This window comes from Xenopus laevis, chromosome 5L (genome assembly GCF_017654675.1).
Source record: "Xenopus laevis strain J_2021 chromosome 5L, Xenopus_laevis_v10.1, whole genome shotgun sequence".
In the NCBI taxonomy this organism is placed as follows: Eukaryota; Metazoa; Chordata; class Amphibia; order Anura; family Pipidae; genus Xenopus; species Xenopus laevis.
In genome coordinates, this window is record NC_054379.1 from 104,640,788 (window position 1) to 104,662,749 (window position 21,962).

At 39.4% G+C, this 21,962-nt stretch overlaps 1 protein-coding gene across 4 annotated transcripts in view; it reads left to right on the top strand.

The window, feature by feature from the left end:
- The window catches only part of clcn2.L (chloride voltage-gated channel 2 L homeolog), a 63,252-nt gene extending 41,534 nt beyond the window's left edge, over positions 1–21,718 (top strand). For 2 of the 4 annotated variants that reach the window (XM_041563204.1, XM_041563202.1), the window contains 12 exons: positions 5,075–5,144; positions 5,824–5,934; positions 6,006–6,219; positions 7,300–7,433; positions 15,731–15,876; positions 17,795–17,900; positions 18,092–18,162; positions 18,394–18,453; positions 18,713–18,754; positions 19,427–19,531; positions 19,703–19,789; positions 20,042–21,718. In XM_041563204.1, coding sequence (XP_041419138.1) covers positions 5,075–5,144; positions 5,824–5,934; positions 6,006–6,219; positions 7,300–7,433; positions 15,731–15,876; positions 17,795–17,900; positions 18,092–18,162; positions 18,394–18,453; positions 18,713–18,754; positions 19,427–19,531; positions 19,703–19,789; positions 20,042–20,230 — 1,335 coding nt within the window. In that variant the 3' untranslated portion in view covers positions 20,231–21,718. The other 2 variants (XM_041563203.1, XM_041563205.1) reach the window with 2 other exon arrangements.
- Positions 21,719–21,962: the final 244 nt, after the last annotated feature.

Sequence of the window (21,962 nt, forward strand, 5' to 3'; positions counted from 1 at the left end):
TGGAATTGGTAACTATGATAGATACTTCTGGGATGTTACCGGTGTTAGTTGGGGGAAAAAGAACCATTTCCGTTTTAGAGATGTAGAGAGCTGTAGTGATATTCTGCTGTATGCTGACCTGGCCTTATATAAACCACCTAGTGCACCAACTATAGTCAGAGAAGGGGTACCAAAAGCTTAGTTGAAAATGCTGAAAATCATAGCTGTTTAGTAGATGCAAAGGTAAGAAGAAAATAGGAATATTGATCTCAAACATGTTATGTGTATTTCAACTGAGTACTGTCTGAATGATTGGTTACAAGGAGTGGTGATAACTGGAACATTTTCTTATGATGTTACATTGTTTGTGGAGTTCAAGAAAAATAGAAGCAGTAGCACACCTGGTCTCTCAGTATCCTCACCGGTGCTTGGGGTTTAAAGGAGGACGGCACCTCCAACAAATGCTCAATAAGACGAAACTCCAGCACACGAATGCTTAAGGGTTCATAACCCGTGTTTATTGTCAATGCCAAACAGGAAACAACGTTTCGGGGGCGTACCCCCTTCGACTGAAAAGGTTCAGTCTTTTGCTCTTTCAGATCTTGCCTTGACTTCTACAGTTCTTTTTAAGACTAATTACATTATATGTTACATATAACATTTTATACATTACAATATAGTATGTGGCAAGTTTATCTTACATATAATTATATTGGCGTAAAAGACTCCATCATAAGTGTGGTAACCCTAAATAAGTTAGTGTATAACGATAAAAATAATGGTTTACAGGGTCTTTCCTCCATCAGTATGTGCACAGACTCTGGCCATTAAATCCATAGTTTATTTTTAGTCACAGACATGTTCATTCATTAAGAAAAAAAGGGTACTGGAAATGATCATACTATGTCTGTCAGAATGATATTAATAGGGCTATGTACCCCTGCCATAGGTTGGGTCATAATACTGTGAGCAGTCACTGTAGATCAGGAAACTGTATGAAATGCATGGACAAGAAAGTGAGGCTATTTCCAGTTATATAATGTCTATACATGCAAACAAAATAAAGAGCTGATGCTTTAAAAGGAAAACAACTAATAATTTGCTTACTATTGACTAGAAAAAGCTTCAGGATATTACATTTGCCTCTCTATATATTTTAATGTGCTGCTACTGGGGTCATTTCCATTTATTTAGTGGTTATAGCCTTAGGATTGTATACTGCTGGCCAGTCTTTTGTGTTCAACATCTGGACCCTTGTTATCCTTCATTACATATGCTTGGGGCGTACAATATCACTCTTGCGCTCAGTGAAATTGATGTTAGTTGATTTTAACTTATTTAGAATGTTTTTCAAAGTCTCTTCTTGTGGAAATGGATACAGATGGTACATTTTATTCTGTTATTTATAACCAGAAACACTGGGTGCATTGTGTAGCAAGTGAAAAGTCAGATGCCAAACAAACACAGCTGTAGGTCAATTTTATATATTTAATATAAGCCAAACAAAATCATATATATTCTACTGAAAGGGGATGTATAGTCATCCAATTCAAAGTTTATAAAAATAAATGTTTAAAGTAAATACTTAAAGAGATCCTGTCATCTGAAAACATGTTTTTTTCAAAACACATCAGTTAATAGTGCTACTCCAGCAGAATTCTGAACTGAAATCCATTTCTCAAAAGAGCAAACAGATTTTTTTATATTCAATTTTGAAATCTAACATGGGGCTAGACATTTTGTCAATTTCCCAGCTGCCCCTGGTCATGTGACGTGTGCCTGCACTTTAGGAGAGAAATGCTTTCTGGCAGGCTGCTGTTTTTCCTTCTCAATGTAACTGAATGTGTCTCAGTGAGACATGGGTTTTTAGAGTGTTGTTCTTAGATCTACCAGGCAGCTGTTATCTTGTGTTAGGGAGCTGTTATCTGGTTACCTTCCCATTGTTCTTTTGTTTGGCTGCTGGGGGGAAAAGGGAGGGGGTGATATCACTCCAACTTGCAGTACAGCAGTAAAGAGTGATTGAAGTTTATCAGAGCACAAGTCACATGACTGGGGGCAGCTGGGAAATTGACAATATGTCCAGCCCCATGTCAGATTTCAAAATTGAATATAAAAAAAACGGTTTGCTCTTTTGAGAAATTTCAGTGCAGAATTCTGCTGGAGCAGCACTATTAACTGATTCATTTTGAAAAAATGTTTTCTTTCCATGACAGTATCCCTTTAATTTTTTTTTCTTACTGTTAAAAACATCCCTATCTATGTCTGTGTCTAAATCTGTGTGGCCATTGGCTACCCTGTATTCTCAGTAAAGCTGGAGCCAATTGGAGACCATTTAGATTACTTTAGTCATAATTGGGGGTGAATGAACCTCTGCAACTTTTACCTGGTGAAGTTTTGTATTAGAGGTTTCTAATGTCTAATGTTTTTAGAGGTTCATGGAAAAAATAGAAATCCAAATCTTAGTAAATCAGCCCAGCAAATTGAATATTTATAAAGGAGGACAGGACATCTATTCCTTTAAAGCTGAGGTGCCCAAACTATTGTGGCACTTCTGGGGTTATCTTTTTTTATGTGTAAATTTATCATGAGGTAAGGGGATACTGGACAAATCTGGCTTGTACCTAAACTGTGTGAAAAATAGCACCTTAAAAGTTAGTTTCCAAAGTTTGATTCTTGAATGAAAAATTCTTTCCTATGGGTCTTGTTTGATGTTCTTTTATCTTTGACTGACCTTTGCCTGTCGATCTGACTAGTTTCTAGAATCCTTGTGATCCTACCATATGAAACTGAACTATTCTGTTCCAAGCACATCAAGTTCTGCTGTATAGTAAGCAGAATAAATCAATGTTCTCAAGTAAACATCATTTTACACACTTCTGCCTATCTTTCTTTGAAATAGATATTTTTCCTTTTATGTCATTTATTACAGTTAGTAACCCAATATATTCTTGGAATAGTGGAATTGTCACACATTTATCAAATAACATGCAGATGTCTTCTCTTCACTGATTATATTCTCAGCCTTCTGCTTGAAAGAAGAGTAGATTACATGGCTGACTAAGGGCAGGGCTACCCACAGTGTTTTTGCACTTTGTCAATATCATATCAAGTTGTGCTAATTAAATCCTTTTTTTTAAAGGGGCACTAACTCACATATTTTTTTCACCCCAGTGCACAAGCACCTTCTGAACCACAGAGCTGTGCAGTTAAATGTGACGTTACCATGTGTAGCCCTTTTAGTGGCCTCCATGGCTGAAGTCCCACAGACCAGATGCCATGTGTGAGAGTGTTCTTTATTTTGCTGAGAATCACATTAACACTTTGGTTGATTCTGCTATTAGAACATGTAAGGGCTTATGTACGTTGACAAGTGCAGTTGTGGTCTCTGCAATTTCTCCAAAGTCTTTTGCACCTACAGTATAACCACCCATTAAATATACTTGCATCAAAGTGCCAGTGTCCCTTGCACTTCCATATAGTTATAATTCACATCCCTCTGTCCTTTCTGGCTTCCTTTCCTAATTTGAGCGCCACTGTGACTATTGACGCTGGGGAATCCTAGAGCTAGTGCCATCTCCTGACCTGGCAGTAGCACACTAGCATTAAAGAATTTGGTGCAGATGTCACTCACACTGGAAATGACGCCAAGCAGTTTTCTGTCCAATTGCTTCCAATTTACAACAAAATGGATGCACAGTTGCCGTAATTTTTCTGAACTTGCCGCAGTTGCACCAATCACGTCACCCCCTTCTGATATGTGCCCTGTAGTATTTTGTATATCAGAATTTGTGCTCTCTCCTTGTTTGTATTTGTAGTGATGACCATAGATGTGACACGTGCACAATTTTGCCATTCGTCTGTATTCACTGTGGATTATCTTTGGTCATGTTCCTTGTAGTGTTGAACAGCCATAGACTCCAATGGATTGTGTGCAGTATTGCTGCAAAAAAGTTGCTGAGAAAAACCACATGTTGACTTCAATGTGTTTCTTGAATTTTTGTCATTTTGCAAATATTTTGCTGATTTTTTGCCATACAAGGACAGATTTAACCATCACTAGCTCCTTGGTGTATTCAAATAGTCCACAGGAATACTTCTGTGTAGCAATAATATCAGGGCTCTTGTGATTTATTATTAACTTATTAGTGTTCTAGAACTTGTATGATTATAAGCGTGCACCATCTTATTTATAAGGGAAAGCAGAATATCTATCATTTTAATATAATACGTAGCATATGCAGTCAAGTTTTAACAGTTGTTTTTAGGAGCACCTTAGCAACAGGCGCCCTTCTAGAAAGTGGTATCTATGTAAATGTGACTTATTAAGTACTTGTGCGACGTAAGCTTCCCATCAGGCAGTGCTTATTACAAATGACCACATCTGTTGTCTGGACCAGTGGGTTTGCTGTGTATCTATTGGTGGAAAAATGCTGACAGCAAGGAGTAGGGATTGGTGAGAGAGATTGTCTCTGTATAAAACAAATTCCACACAAGCATTTTGTGTTTGGCAGGATGCCACTTAAAACTTTTTATACTTGTGGCAAGGTGTGCAATAAAGTTATTAAATGAGAGCGTTTCTTGGACAAATAGTGGCATGTAATAAGACTTGGAGTCTTTTATAAAGATTGCAGTTCCCACAAAAGTCTGTGTTATATTGCAGTGACATTCACATTGGGTTAGAAACATCAGAAAGAATATCATACAAAGGAACCTTTTAAAGGGGTGGTTCAGCTATGAGTTACATTTTAGAATGTTCTAGAATGGCCTTTGTGCCTTTTTCTTCTGGCTCTTTCCAGCTTTTAAATGCGGGTCACTGACCCCATCTTAAAAACCAAATGTTCTGTAAGACTACAAAAAAAAAAGCATAATCATTTTTAAACCCACAAATAATAAAAAATGAAAAACTGTTGCAAATGTCTCCGATTATCATTCTCTACATGATACTAAAAGTTAATTAAAAAGCGGGAAAACCCCTTTAATAATGTTTTCTTAATTTTAGCATCTTTACCTGTGTATGCATACAGTTTCTTTGTTCTTTCCCCATCTCAAATATGTTACATATCACACAGCACGCTGTATTTTCTTTTTCACTTAGTTTTGGATGTCAGCTTTGGCCACCACCATCCCAGTCCCATGTGGGGCATTCATGCCAGTCTTTGTTATTGGTGAGTTTCTCTTTATTCTCATTCATCTTTTTTTCTGTGTAATTAACTCACAAAGATATTTATACATTACATATATATCAGTAGTCCAGAGCCCTAAAACCACATGACTTCTTGGCTATGTCAGCCCAACTTTACATGTCTAGAGAAGATTTATCAGATGTTATTATGGGGGGTGACACCTGGCCAGCTTCAACTACAAATGTTTCACTACAGCTCAAATCTTTTTTTACATGTATGAAAAATAGATGGGGAAATTTTTCACTTTTTGGGCAGTGTCTACATTTTTCATTCTCATAACCAAAGCATTTACTGCAGAGTATTTTTTACCAAGGATGAGAAAAATACATTATAACCTTTAAGCAAAATTGATTCAAAATTTTTCAGTGGGCCCAGGCAAAAAAAATCTCCACTATGCTATGATAAAATCTTACAATATATGCCTAGGAAAGTTTGAATTCAACAATTGCCTTGAACACTTTCACACAAGGAAAAAAGGTTTGCCAATAATAGAACATGCTTGAAAAATGTACATTTATACAGTGCATGTGCAGTACATATCTTGCTGTATCTCATTTTGTGCATGGGCTGTTGGTGGTAAGGTAAAGGATACATTTAAACTATAGCTTTCCTTTTGTCACTGATAACTGAAAGTTCTATTTTGTTAATGTCCTATTTGCAGGTGCTGCCTTTGGAAGGTTAGTGGGCGAGAGCATGGCTGCATGGTTCCCTGATGGCATTCATACAGATGGGAGTACTTATAGAATAGTGCCCGGGGGATATGCAGTAGTGGGTAAGTAATCTGTCCTTCTGTTTACTCTGATGCTGAACTTTGAAGTTCTCTCAATTTTTATGTCATTACAGGAGCAGCTGCCCTTTCTGGTGCTGTCACACACACAGTCTCCACTGCAGTCATTGTGTTTGAACTCACCGGCCAAATCTCTCATATTCTACCTGTGATGATTGCAGTCATTTTGGCTAATGCAGTCGCTCAGAGTCTTCAGCCATCATTGTATGATAGTATTATCCGTATAAAGAAATTGCCCTACCTGCCAGAGCTGGGATGGGGACACCAGGAGTAAGTATTGCATAAGAATATGATTTTAAGCTGTTTTTACAGAGAAGAAGTTGATAAAGTGGGCTATGCACTGAATTAGGGAATATACAGAAGTATTTAATTATGTTTTGGTAAGGATTATCTTCAAAAACTAAACTGCATCCATTCTTAAAAAAGCCTGAGATCCTACCATTATAGATGCAAAGTACAAAAAAGGTACAAAGTGTATTTTTTTTTTTACTCATTCTGGGAATGCAAATAGTTGCACCACAGAGTGCATGAAGTAGGAAAGTGCTACTAAACCATTAAGGAAGGTTATCAGCACATCCCCCAAAAAGCATCAGGACTTCTCCTTACTAAAAAAGTGCACATTATGGATCACAATGGAATGTTTGGTGCCAGGGAGGACTGTCCTTGCATATAACAGTGCTTTGTCACAAATATGTTTTACTGGTAATACCATGCATACCAATAAACAGATACACATTTAGAAATAGTAAAGACAAAAAAAACATATGAGGGACAACACATAAGAAATTGTAGTATGAGGTTGAAAACTACAGTCTGAATTCAATCTGTTTCCCCTAGACGTCCTGCTTCCATAGACCAGGCAATTTCATAGATTTCAGAGATGGTCCTAAATAAATGCGTTACTTTGTTCCTGAAGCAAATAATATCATTCAGAGAAAACTGGAACTCTTGCATGCTGATAATATTGAATTTACTTGTGTACTAAATAAAAATAACAGATGTGGGATCTGTTATCTGGAATTCTTGGGACCTGGATCTTTCTGTAATACCTTAAGTCTGCAAAAAAATATTCATACATTAAACCCTGTAGGATTGTTTTTCCAACAATATAGATTTATATGGCTTAGTTAGGGTCAAGTACAAGATACAGTTCCATTATAAGAGAAGAATCAAAAACATTTTTAAAATAAAGAATTATTTGCTTATAATGGCAATCCCATACTTCAGAGCTTTCTGGATAACATGTTTCTGAATAAGGGATCAATACTGTATCTATTCTGTGAGGTGTGTGTTGGTATGACAGTAAGATCAGGCTTAGCCAATGTCATATATATTTATATATTTACGTAGGAAGTATAATGTAAGGGTGGAGGACATCATGCTGAGGAACATCCCTTTTGTGACTCTGAATTCTAAATATCGTGACCTTCAAGAGCTGCTTACAAACTGTCACCTGAAGAACTTACCTCTGGCGGAGACAGCAGGTGAGATGGGGAAGGGAGTGTGGAGGTAGCAGTAACACATGATACTATACTGTTTCCAGGTAAAAATAAGTATTTTTTTTTCTCTTACCGCCTCGGGGACACAGGAACCATAGGGTTAAGCTCCTCCCTCCAGGAGGCAGGACACTGATAACAAAAAAAATTGCTTCTCCTCCTTGCTTCTCCTCCTCTCCCCTCTATAGCCATCCTGCTTAACTCCCACATCTCAGTTTTTCAGTGTCCTGCATCCAAGGAGGTAGGGCGTGGCCTCTAGGAGGCCCCACGCAAGGATTGACACCTGGGGTAAGAGACCAGAGTGGGGTACAATCCTGTAGTCTAAGGTGAGCCCCCATCGCTGGACGCCTCGTCTGGGGTTTATAAGTCTTGTTACAAGCTGACCACCCAACATCCCAGGACCTGCCGAGACGGCAGAAACTGTGGTTGGCCAGACTGAGAGGCTCATGAGGGAGAGCTGTATGTCCCCTGTCGATGGCCTCGCATCTCACGGGACTCCCTCAGGGTAAGTAGGCAGCCCAGGGGGTGGTTCAGTCCCACCGGTGGGATTTTGTACAGCCTGCTCGCCTTCCCGGGAAAAAGAGGATTTCCTCTCTCTCTCCCTCCTCCTCATGCAGCCTAGCCCAGAGCATGTTCACGGCGTCACCTGGGAAGGAGCAGCACAGGGAGAAACATAGCAGGTGCCCAGATTAGTGCGCACTAGTGCCGACTTCATTGGACAGGTTTGTATCTCAATTATCTGCTCAGCCCCAGACTAAACACAGGAATGCGTCAAGCAAGAGAAAGACTCTCCTCTCTACGTCATCTGCGGGGTCGGCCGACGACATCTGCCTCTCTGATCTCAGTGAGGGGGACATTTCTTCCTCCTCATCTGAGGACATTCCTGATCCAGACAGGGAGGTCCCTCATGATATTGAGGGTCTCATCAGGGCCATTAAAGATTCCCTACAGCTGGAACAACCATCTGGCTCTGGTTCCGGGACTAAGGGCCCATTTAAGCACCAGCGCAAGCAGTCTGCTGAGATTCCTTTTCATGATTAATTGGGAGATGTTATCCAGCAGGAATGGGTTTGTCCCGAGAAGAAGTTTCAGCCTTCTCGTAGGTTCTCTCGCTCCTATCCATTTGCCAAGGCACTTACAGAGAAATGGGGCGTTACCCCAGCAGTCGATGCCTCAGTGTCGCGTCTATCCAAGAATACAGCACTATCCATTCCAGACGCCGCAGCCTTCAAGGATCCCAACGATAAACGCCTGGAAGGATTCTTCTTCTCTATCTTTACGTCTGCAGGTTTTACCTTCAGACCTGTCATCGCAGCGGCATAGGTCAGCAGAGCTATGGTGGACTGGGCTTAGGAACTACTGGATAGGATCAGAGATAACTCATCTCAGGCAGACCTATCTGCACTGGCAGCCCAGATTTTGGATGCCAATGCCTTTCTAGGCGATGCCCTCCTTGACTCCCTACAGGCTTCGGCCAGAACTTCTGCCACAGCAGTAGCAGTGTGCTCTGGCTCAAACATTGGACAGATGATCTCAGCTCCAAGAAAGCTCTAACTTCCATGGCCTTCAAGGGCAAGCGACTGTTTGGTGAGGAGCTTGAGAAAATAATACCTCAGGCTACCGGTCCCGCCTCAATACAGGACAGAGAAGTGGTAGGCTTTTTCGAGGCCAAGGCTTCAGATCGTCCATCATTACCTGAATGTTGTCAGGGCTTTATCAACATATGTAAAGAGGACTTCTTCCTTACGAAAGTCCGAATCACTGTTCGTGATTCCCTCAGGTCCTCGGATGGGGACAGCGGCGTCCAAGGCTACTCTGTCAAGGTGGATCAGAGAGGCAATTCGTCACACATACTTAGCCGCCCACAAGACTCCCTCAGAGGGGATCAGACCTCACTCGACTAGGGCATTAAGTACCTCTTGGGCATGGAGGAATGATACTTCCACTGATCAGCTGTGCAGAGCTGTCACATGGTCCTCCATCCACACATTCACAAAATTCTATAGTTTTGATACCTATTCCTTCTGCCGAAGCGTGTTTTGGCAGGAAGGTCCTGTAATCAGTCGTCTGTTCAGACTGAAGCAGGCAGTTGGTCTTTGTTTCTTCCCTCCCTAAAATATGGGATTGGGACTGCTTTGGTCACAGGGACACCCTCCCTGAAACAGGTCTCCATTGTGATCATAAAGGGGAATATGTTTCCCATGGTGTTTGACCTTCTGGTTATGTGTATATAGTTCCTTGTTATTCTGCTTGCTATCAAACTGAGATGTGGGAGTTAAGCAGGAGTGCTATAGAGAGGAGAGGAGGAGGAGCCCAGCAATTTTTTTTTTTGTTATCAGTGTCCTGCCTCCTGGAGGGAGGAGCTTAACCCTATGGTTCCTGTGTCCCCCGAGTGCCTAGCGAGAAAGAGATTTAATTATAAGTTATACAAAAAATCTCCTTTTACCCCCTTACACTCAAAACATACCAGCAAGTTATCTGTAGAAATAATTCAAATCAATTGGAATTGCTGTGTAAACCTGATGTTGTAGTCTACTGTGTTGATGTGTTCAGTGAAAGTCTGTACCTCCTGTGTGTGTATTTTAACCCAGGTGTCATCCACATATCGAAACCAATGACTGAGAGTAATTCCTTTGAAGCTTCCAGGGCTTTTGGCTTTTCTTCTCACTTCCACCATGTACAGGTTTGCCACAATGGGCGAAACTGGCAATCCCATGGCGCAGCCATGCTTCTGCCTGTAAAACGTATCCTTGTACTTGAAATAGATGTTACTTAGGCATAGGTCCAGTAAGGAACATAATTGCTCTGGGTTAAGTTTTGTTCTGTTGTCAAGGGTGTTGTCTTTTAGCAACCGGTTTCTCACTGTTTTAACTGCCTCTGCGATGTGAATGCACATAAAAAGACAAGTAACATTTTGGCACATCTTCCTGGAAAGTTTAATAACACTTCAAAGCTCCAATCATGCTAATACAATCAACCCCTAACTTCATGACATCCTTGCAGATTATGATTATATGAGGATATATTCCCGAAGAAATATCCTATTTACAAATTATTCTGAATTGAGAAAGCCAGTTGAATGACTGGTGAAACATCTTTAAGGAAGAAACACAGCAAGTCCAGTTGATTTGACTTATTTCTACAGATATACCATGACCTGGATGTATAAGAATCTTTACAAACATACCAGCAAGTTAATTGTTTACAGACGAAAGTGACCTGGTTTGTGTTATATAAATGTTATAGGGACCTTAAACTGTATGCTCCACCAGGGCAGGGACTGATATAAATTATTACAATCTCTGCAACTTGTTGAATAATATGTGAAATCCTGCATTCTAAAACCAGAGAGTGCTTGAAATATACATTTGATTCTTGAGCACAAGAAGATTAAGAGGGCTTTTACGCAAGAGTTTGCTGGTAACCTTTTTTTCACTTGTCAATTCCTTGATATCACCGTTTATTAACATGACTTAAAGGAGAAACAAACCCTTAATAAAAAAAAACCCTACCCCACTACCCTACATAGACCCCCCCAGCCTAGCTGCCCCCCCCGGGCAAATGCCCCTAACTCTTTACTTACCCCTGTGCAGATTTTGTCCAGCGGGCTCCATCTTCAGCCAATTCGGTAATCTTCGGAATGATCCTGGAGTTTTGGCAATTTTTGTGAGTTTCAGCACATGCGCAGTTGTCGCGAAACAGAATGTTGCTCTAACTGCGCATGCTCCGCTTCGCCGGTCTCTTTCCGAAGATTACGCTGGGGGGGAGAGGGGTCTATGTAGAGTAGGGGGGTAGGGTTTTTTTATTAAGACTTTGTTTATTTTTTAAGGCCATACTTCCATTTTCCTGAGATACCAGCATCAATGGAGACAGCATCTGTTTATGAAGCAAGGCCCACACAACTATGCTGATTTTTATCACAAAACATCATACCTCCCAGAGTTGGTGTATATATGGAGACTTTATACCCTTGCAGTGGATTTGGACATTACAGAGCCCTCTTGGATAGATTAGGGGGAAGGGAAACCTGGTAACTAAGTTGGAGGAGAAGACCAATAGATGATACCCCAAACATATTGGCAGTTCATGAAAATGACTTTAAGGGAACTTGAAACAAAATGCCCACTTTTCTACAAATTTTTTACTTCTGTCTCCCCTACTTGCCAGTGGTGGTTTGGGCTGTGAAGAGTTGAAATCAATAGACTTTTTACAATAATGAATTAACCATCTCTATCAACCAGAGTCAAGAGTGTTTCTGTTTTTATAGGCCAAAGATATATATGATTACCCCAGGGCTTTAATTAAGTCATCAAGCTGCTCAACACAAACATATGCCACGAGAATGGCACAAATCCTCACTGTCTGACTTTGTTCACTGGTGTGTTAATAGAAGTAAGATGACAGACTACATTTAGGTCCTTTGATATATTGTTCTGCAAGGAGGTAAATAAGTATGTTCTCTACCCTTCAGAACATTTTTTAGGCAAGAATTCCTTTTTTTACTATTTGTCTTAGTAAAACTACGTGAATATGAAAAATTGTGGACTAGATATTACATTTTTAAGTTTCTTCAAAATGGTAAATTCTTACGTTTTTTTTAGTCCTCACTGTTTAATTGGGAAAAAGGTTCTCTTATTAAATTTGTGTAAAATTGTGCTGTAGTAGAGCCAAGGAATACAGGAATCTAAGGTACTAAAATGCTTTTTATATTTGCTCTATGGATACTAAACATCTACCAGATTCTAAAGAAGAGTTAAATTATCTTGTATAAATCCCACATAGTTGTATAGTTACATAATATATTTGAAGCCAAAGTGTTCCAGGACGAACTGTGTCTGTGAAATAACTCGCCAGTTTAAAGGAGGGCCCAGGTGCCTTGCCTGGAGGACAAGGAGGCAGATAAGCCAAATAGAAAATGTTTGGCAGGCTCTCCAAAGGAACACTCTAATCCAGGCTTGTAAAAACAAAGTTGCAGGTAAAACTTAGTCAAACTGTGTAAAATGTATAATTAAGCAATAGAATTCTTAATGAATCAGATGAAAATTAAGCGTAGGACTGGCCAGATATAGGATGACTTTGACGTAGTTGACCAGCTTAAATATATTGCAATATATGGACAAACAATCCCTGTTTAATTGTATAGAAACGTAGTCACACTCGCAGGTCTTACAATGTAGAAAAAAAGTATTTTAATCACTGGCAAAATCTGACATTTCGGTGGTATCCACAGCCTTTCTCAAAGTGCAAAAAAGTTTAACAAACATCCACTAAAATACTACACAGGGTGGAAACTCAAGATGGCAGGGATATACCTTTCAATTTAGTACCCAAAAAGGTAGTCATTTCCTTAGGTCTTACATTAAACTTGGACAAAGTTACCCAGGCTCCAATGGTTTTGCCCCTACAGTATGAAATGTGCAATTTGAATTCCTTAACTGAGGGATATGCATTTTTAGGAATAAACCAATGTTTACGTAATATCTAAACAATGGGGTCACTATACAGTGTTACAGCATTTCGTAATGCTACTCTTACCATAAGCGTATTCCACAACCTCACTGTACTCACCATGAAGAATCATTTTTGCTACAAGTGAACCTTCAGCTCCTCAACTCTAAACTCTCAACTCTATTCTATGTGATAAAAGATCCCCCCAATATATGTCTATAATGTCCTTTAATGTCCTCCTCCAACCACATAAGCCTCCCTAGCACAGATGACCCTCTTTTCATGGAGTGGAGTCATGCTTATGTAGATTGCACGCCATTAGCATAACTTGAGTGCTCCGGGTGACCCCAAAAGGGAGCCTGGAATGAACAGTCCCTCCTCCCCTGCCCCCCTCCCGACCCACTTGTCACCCGCCTGTCACCTGGGACCCCTGCAGGGTCTGCTATTTTGGTAGTTATGCCACCATTGTACCCCAAGGAAATACGAGCCCAGTGCTCTGGGATCCCAATCCCTTCTTCCCGACACAAGGGGTTTATTTATTAAAGTCCCAATGCCAAAAACGTGAAAAATGTAAGTTCTTTAACTCTAATTTTTAGTGGGAAAAAAAACTTGAATTGTTGAGATTTATTAATCTCAACAATTAGGAGAAAATGGAATGAGCCAGGACTAGGATCATAGGTTATGAAGTAAGCCTTGCTGACGTTATAAATGGTATTCTACAGCAATCTTTTCCCACAATAATGCAGATAATTAAATCATCTGCATTTGTTACGGTTATTTCTTGGAGAAGCTAATGAGATTGAGTTAGCACTCTGTGACTAATGGCCAGAGCCATCCCCTGCGTGGGCACATTCTCCAGTCAGCGGAAAGAAGCCATACACATAGACAGGAGGAGGAAATCAGGCTGCCTTAGAATAACTAGGTGCACATATTTGGGAAAACACTGTCTGATATGCTTCAAAAACAGCCAGTTTTAAATTGTTCATGGCTGGATCCCAGTAATAAATAAACCTTATGGTCCTTCTTACTCATTGCAGTAATTATGGCTATAAAAATGAATATTCAAATTTTCATATTGAAGATGTAATTTTAGATATTGGTTAGCATAACACACACGTTTCAAGCCTGTTCCCTTAGTTCTGACATTTTGTTGGATAAGAACATGAATAATTCCTCATTATACCAAACTTTTTTTGCTCAAGCAATTAAACAGTCCTGACGACCCCCCCCCTGCATCTGCAGTCATAGAATGCCCCCACCCCCATATACAGTGCAGAAATGACATTGTCTCTCGCTCACACATTTACAGTACAGATCTTGTTTTTCACTTACCCAACCAATTTTCTTGTTACCATGACAACTGTGGATGCCTGGTCACCACAGCAACAAGGGACTTTTATTGAACTCTAATGAGATGTATGATTTTCAGCACTAACCCTTCCTTGCAGAATATTGATATATAGGAGCAATGTGCTTTAACAAGGAATGTCTTGAACAAGGTATTGCAGAGAATATGATCCAATTGTACCTTTAGTTGGGACTGTGCCAATGAGTGTCCAGACAAAAATAAGAGCAGATATCTTGTATGCCGAGGAGCATGGTAAAGAAGGTGAAAAGAGACTGTTAACCTTTTGGAAGTAAACCTTTTGATCCAGTAGGTAAACAAAAATGTGCACAATTGTTATTGTTACAGCAGTAGGCTACATTTATACTGACTGTATATGGCCAAGGCAGAGAGGGCATTTGGCTAGCAGAATTACTTGATTGTACAATTTGAATATGTTTTGTTCTCTTTATCATTTGCATACGGTTTGTCCAATCCATAAAACCATCAGGTGTTGTTGGACTACAGTTCCCAGAACAGCAGAGCAACATTTAAACAGATAATTAGAAATAAAATTAGAAACAAAATATTTTTTCCAAATAGAGATTTAAAAATATATGCACCCTCATAAAATGCAGCATTTTAGCATGCCCTAGACATTGTGTTTGGAAACCTCCTCCATGTTGAGCATCTTAATTTTGTCACACACGGGTCGATGCAATAATATAAAGACCTAGCACATAGCCTAATGGTATCTATTAATTTTGGTTCAACCATCAGGGCTGTGAGTTGAAAACCATTACAGTGTATTAATGAATGTTACCGAGTACAGATACTAGCACCTTCGACATCCAGCTAGTGTATATAGGGGTAACTCATAATAATTTCATAAAGAAATAAACCAATTACCAAGAATAATTCCTTAAGTGTAAAGTATTAGGAAGGGGGTTTATTGTGTATAAAGTGTTTTTCTTCTCCTGTATATTCATTTTCATTTATTGATATGAGAGAGTGAGATACTCACATTCCTGACTACTGAGAATATTCGATGACAAACCGCAATCTGTAAATATATATTCAGATAATGTTCTGCACAAACCATATTTATACTCTTATACCTTATTAAATGAAAATATGGTATATTTCCTTCTCTCTTTTTTTAAATACCAATAAGCATTTTCCAGGGCAGTTCTAAGGGGGCAAGATGCTTGTGATGGAGCTCATTATAGTTGCACGAAATAGGCCTTGGAGACTCACTGCAGTTTTGATGATTGATAGTTTCCAGTTCTCTCCTGTCTCTCAGGTGGTTTCATTCAGTAACATTAATGGTTGTTTTACCAAATCATTAAACTTAGCTCTCACTCCAGCTACCAAATAGTGACGACAGGTGAGGCTTCCCCAAAAGTAACCATTTAATTTGTTTGGGTCTTCAGTGCCTGTAATGGAAGAGACTGCAGTGACATATATAGAGAGCTTATGTGAAACAGATCTCTCTTTCTCTGTCTCTTTTCAGAGTCTATGATCCTGCTGGGCTCCATTGACCGCTCACAGTTACTGTCACTTCTGCGGTTTCAGCTCAGCTCAAAAAGGCGCCTGCAGCAACTTCGTGAGCGAGAATCTAGTGGAAAGAAACCAACTGAGAACAGCGTGCGATTTCAGGTTATTATCTGAATCAATGTACACAGCATGAGAAGGGAAGGTGTTTTATATTCAGAAATCCTTTGCATATATGCAGGGATGTAAGTTTGCATGTTGATGGCTTTTTCATTTCATCGCAACCACTATATGTTGCTGTAAATAGAATGGCAACAAACTAAGCAATGTCAGCCCAATGAGCTTATAATGCTTTGTAAGACACTATTGAATCACAGGGATGCCCATCTCAACATAAAAAGCATAAATCATGAAAATATATCCTGCCCTCCAGGTTGCTACCGTCTCACTTGGTGATAAGGTTGCCACCTTTTCTGTAAAAAAATACCGGCCTTCCTATATATTTATCTTTTTTCCCTTTTTATAACATTGGGATCAGTCCGGTTAAATACCGGCTAGGTGGCAACCCTACTTGGTGAGTTCTCTTTCAACGCTGGGCCAAAAGTGACAGTTAAGGTGCTGGAGTTCACTTACCAAGGTGCTGTGAGCAAATGGCAATTTCAAGCACTATAACCAAATCTTTTCCCACAATGTGTAGTTTTCCCAGAATTCTAGCATCTTTGCAAATGTAAACAGGAGATTCTCTTGACAGCATTGTGCTTACAGTGGTTATGTACGAGTCAGCAAAATAAACACAACTGCAAATGTGCTTCATCGCTAATAGGGCGCTGAATATTTTTGAAGTTTTTCTGGCATCATTTCTGGTGTTTGCTGGATCATTACCAGTGTTTGGCATGCAAGTGACATGTGCGCCCGATTCTTCTGCTGCAACTGAATTGCGCTGATAGACACAGGGCACTGGGTGAACCCTGGAGCTAAAGCCTGATCAGGAGATGGGAGTAGCTCCAATGTTCCCCTGCATCAATATAGGTACAGCAGCACTCAATTCAGAATAAAAGGCAGGAGTGACCGAGCAAAACTATAGGGAAGTGTACAGAGTGCATTTTAACACAAGTACCTCGGTGAAAGTGGTTTTAGGCACAACTCACTGTGCAACTCACTGCAGGGAAAAGCGCAAGTTGCACAAGATAACTATGGGGTATGTGGTTGGGTAATTGTGTCCTCTCTGATTAGGTTATTTAAGTTTAGAAGCGATGGGTTTCGTTCTTCATTAAACATGTTTTGAAGTAAGGCAGCACAACTCCTTTTGGTCACACGTTTTGGCAACAGCAGCCTGTAAATACAAGCCGTACTGAGAATCTTCTCACAGTGTGCAGCTGGATGTTGTCAGAACTAGATCCAACTTTAGTGCTAATGTTCCAGGCATCTCATTTCTAAGAAACGCTACAATCATCTCGTAGCTAATAGTTCCCCAGTATGTCTTAAGTCTTTGATATGTCCTTGTTCCTGTTTTATTTGGGGCGTTATGCCTTCTTCTTCCTCTGCACCAGATATGTTTTACGTAGCAGGGCTTATTTACAAACAACAATAAAAAGGGTGCACCAACAATGACCCTTTTGGGAATTGTAATAAACAACATTAATGGGACAAATATGCACTACGTGAAACATTTTCCTCTGAGCAAATAATTTTTAATATGTTTTGCAATACACTGCAATTCTTAAAATTTGTATTACTTTTCTGTCAATAATTACATACCACCTCTAGTACCGGATTTATTAAACACAAGTCAGTGTATAGTGCCGCACACAAGGAGCCTTTTTAGTAGCACCTTCATGAGGCAGGTGTTATTTCCTGTGATCCCTTGTGGGCACTTTATTTAGAAAAGTTGAGGCAACATGTGTAATTACAAGGTATAATTTATAGAGGAGCGTGTATAGATACAAATACCTTTGTGAATAGTGGTTAAATGCTTTTTTTGTGTTTACATTCATAAATGAGTCTTTCCATGCATTTTACAGAAAGAGAAATATGATATCAAGTTTACATCAGCAAGTTGATTACTTGATTCCTTTCCTTTCAGATAACAACCGAAGAATCCGCATTCTCACCGCCAAAAGGAGAGACTAGGAAGCCTTTGAAACCAGCCCTGAAACACACACTCAGCAGCTTGACTGAGCCTCCAGCAGGTAGTTACAAGAGAGCTATGGGAAATGTTGTATTATATCTCTCCAGCAGATATTGATAGTTGTGATAGAGAGAGATCGAGTGGTGCAGCATGTTATCTTTAACTGATGCTCATTACTGATGTGCTGATCAAGTGAGAATATGTTCTTCTGTGACTTGAAGGGCAGTAAGTTTTGTTATCCTTTCTCTGCAGTTGATTCTGAAAACTCCGTAACTGCATTGAAAAGTATTTTCTGTGCCAGAGACTTCAATGAACCCATGGAGGTCAGAATCTTTTAATTGCCTCTAACAACAAATTGCCCTTCACTCTCCCTCATATTGATGCTATTTCTCTACCTGTAAATGACACCTGTTTTCATTATGGTATATCCCATCTCCTTGTCTCTTTCTCTTTTGCAGTATTTACCAACTGAACTTTTACCTATTGTCTACCATTAACAATACTAACTCTACAGCCCTATACTCTCTTTTTCTATGTTGTTGCTAACACAAAAGAGTGTCAAGGAACCCGAGTCTCCCTCAAAAAAAAACAAATCCAGGTGGAAGCATAGGCAGGTAAGTGTGAGAAAATGCTGTCCTTTTTACTGTACAGGCCTGTTCCCCCAAATTCTAACAGCTGTATATGACTTGACCCTGACACCATATTTAGCCCATAGTAATGATGCCACTGTACCCCAGATTAACTAAACCTGCTAATGACTTTTCACCTAGTAATTTACCATGCTTTTCTTAAAGACCCTCCAATCCTTTTTACATAAATGTAGATATCGGATAATTTATTCAGAGTCAACTATAAATGGCTTTTGTATTTCAGGGTGAAGATTTGGATGAGATAGATACTATGACTCAAGCACAGGTTAGTTTGGCATGTTTTCAGATGACTCAAGTTGGGTGGATAAGCCACTGGTACCGCAATAAAGAACTAATCGGAACTGTACATCTCGTTCTGAAAGGCATAAAGCCTGACAAAATACTTTATTAGAGGGTTTGCCAAATGATATTATGTCATTACATTGCATGGCCAAAAATGGGTATGAGTTGGGTTTATTGTGCTGAAATGGTAACTTGTGAAATAATTTCATGGTACCTCTATATTGTTAGCTTTTGCGTCACTTGTATTTCCTTACTTATTAAACCAAATTAGTGGGTGGTGAGTGGTTACTACATACATACTACATACATACTGCATACTTCAGGTCTTCTTTCATTTAAAGCATTTGGGACAGGTTGGTTGTTCATAGGTTTTTCATGTGTAATATATAATTGGGTTAGCAATAGGCTTTAAGAAATGTGGTGTATGCACGTTTTTTGGTGTAGTTCTATGTATGGCGGTAATATACTAATGTATCTGAGATTTATTTATAAAAATGTGTGTAAAATGGCTCAATGTCTTTAATATATTGATAATGAGTTGAGTGCAGAGGACTCTTGTATTTGACTATATGTATTTTGTGGTCACAGCCTCATTGCATCCTCGCCTAATAGTTTAAAAAATATTTATAATATTGAAATGCCTGTTAACATTTAGATCTTGGAGTGGGAAGAGCTTCAACTTGAAGAACCAATCAATTTTAACGACTGCAAAATAGATCCTGCACCATTCCAGCTTGTGGAAAGGACATCACTGCATAAAGTAAGATATAATGGCTCATTTACCAAAGCAGTGCAGTGTGCAAAGTGCAATTTTTGGACACAAATATCCATGAATTTTCCCAAAAGAAGTATTTCTAAAGTAGCACATTGTCACATTGCTAGGAGCATTTATATGTTTTACATTTTCTTGAAACTGTTGTCTCATCCTTAGGCACACACTGTTTTTTCTTTGCTTGGAATGGACCATGCTTATGTAACCAGTATAGGGAGGCTCATTGGAATGGTGACATTGAGAGAGGTAAAAAAAAATACCCAGGAAAATGGGAAAATGTAATAGTTGTATTTGTTCCAAAATGCAATGAATGGTTGAGTGCTCAATAGTCCAGCGCAATGGTGGGAAAGGCCACATGGTGTCTGGCACTAAGGTGTTATTTTTGCATTAATTCTTGTAAAAATCCCAAATGCTATTAATCTAGCAGTTTAGCATCTTCCCTTTAGTTGACAGAAAATGAAATGGTTTTGTGCGTCATAATATTATTTATGTCTACAGCTCCGGAAAGCCATAGAGGGCTCGGTAACAGTGAAAGGTGCAAAATTGCGCCCACCTTTGGCCAGCTTTAGGGACAGTGTTACAAGCAGCAGCGATACAGAGACCACCAATATCAACAAACTGTGGGAGAGAAGCCGCCGACACCTACTTCCCCGTGAATCCAGCCCATCGGACAGCGATGATAAATGACAAGGGAGCTAACTACCTGGAGTATGCACATGCTTCTTCCAATTTCTCCAGAGTGAAACACTTTTTCAATGCTTTTTGTCACTTTGGCGCTATTCTTAGTTGAACATTTTAGTCCATGTCTTCCAGCACCACCCCAGCTAAAAAACTGGTGGGCATTTCAGCGTGGGTTACTATATGGACGTTTAGTTTGCTCTTCAATGTAACAGTGTCACCGTTTGTAATGTTCAGAGCAAATGAATAATGAAACTGGGCCACAGGTTCAGGCACAGTACAGTAGCACAGTCATCTCTCTCACTCCATTTCCTGCACTGAGAGTGAAGGGTTAACACTGCCATTCATTTTAGATTTGACTAATTAAAATACTTTGTTAAAAATTTAATAAAACTGAGCCTCCAACCCCCCACTGACATGGGAAACCATTGTTTAGTAAAGTACACAAAGACAAAAGCCTGGGAGAATCCATTGTTTCACTGCTCACTTGGGGGGGTAATGAGGACTCTTCATCTATACTGACAATATGAACCAATGAGCACAATGTAGAAAAAATGCCAGTAACACTACTTATAACCTCCCAAGAGTAATGGGACCTAAGTCATTCAGCACTTCCCAGAACTGTATTTGCTATTTATTGCCTTGCATTGACATGAGAACATAAAGAATTTGACATCTCTCACAGATGTACAGAGGGACCTATTACCTCCCACGTATATGGAGGAACTGCCTACCTCTTTGAGGAACTGAATCGTTGCACCTTTCAAGAACTGCCAATTACAGGGGTGTATCACGACTTCAAGTAGCAAGAGAACACAATAGAGCTGCCATTGCAAAGTGCCACTGTTCCACTGAGCGTTTCTTTTAGTGTTACGGAGGAGAAAAATACCTGTCCCATGCACGTGTGGCGGCATAATTAAAAACATGCATTACTAATTATCACTGATTGGATGCAATGCACTTTGACTGTTTTTATAACATTTCTGTACATCATCTTTAACAATAACTGGATTAAATGCAATTGTATAAACTACTTCATGCAGACTTTGTAACCTGCCAAAAACGTATTTTTGATAATCTGCTATATGAACTGGAAAATAGTGTCTGCTGCATTATTAACATTATAAAACATTCCAATGAAGTCCTGTAAGCGATTAACTACATCTGCTCACTGGATAATGATTATAATAATAAGCCTTTTAGGATATATATATATAGAGAGAGAGAGACGGATTTAGCAGAACGTCAGGTGGTGAATGTGTCGCATAACATCACCCATATGTAATAAAAGACACTACGTTTGCCCAGGAGCAGCAACCCATAGCAACCAATAAGATGTTTCCTTTTAAACAGGTGACTGGTAAATTGTACTTGCTGATTGGTTGCTATGGGTTACTACTCCTGGGCAAACTTAGGTTATTTATCAAAGAGCCTATGAGTAAGTGCCCCAACAGGCCTTTTCCTAATGTTTCCCAATAAACATTTTGTATTTTTTTATTTGCTGCCTTACTTTTTGGAGGAACTCACATTTATGGTTGAGTTCATTATCCAAGATTAAATGTTCGAGTTTTGTATACCTCGAATGAACTCACTCGAATGATATCTTATTTAAGAAAAAAAACTCGATTCTTCGAGTTTTCTGCGGGAATTATTCGAGTTATTCGAGTTTCCGGGCAAAACCCTCCGAAAAAAAACTAACTCAAACATCATGAAGGCTATTAACATCTTCAGGTGGTTCAAG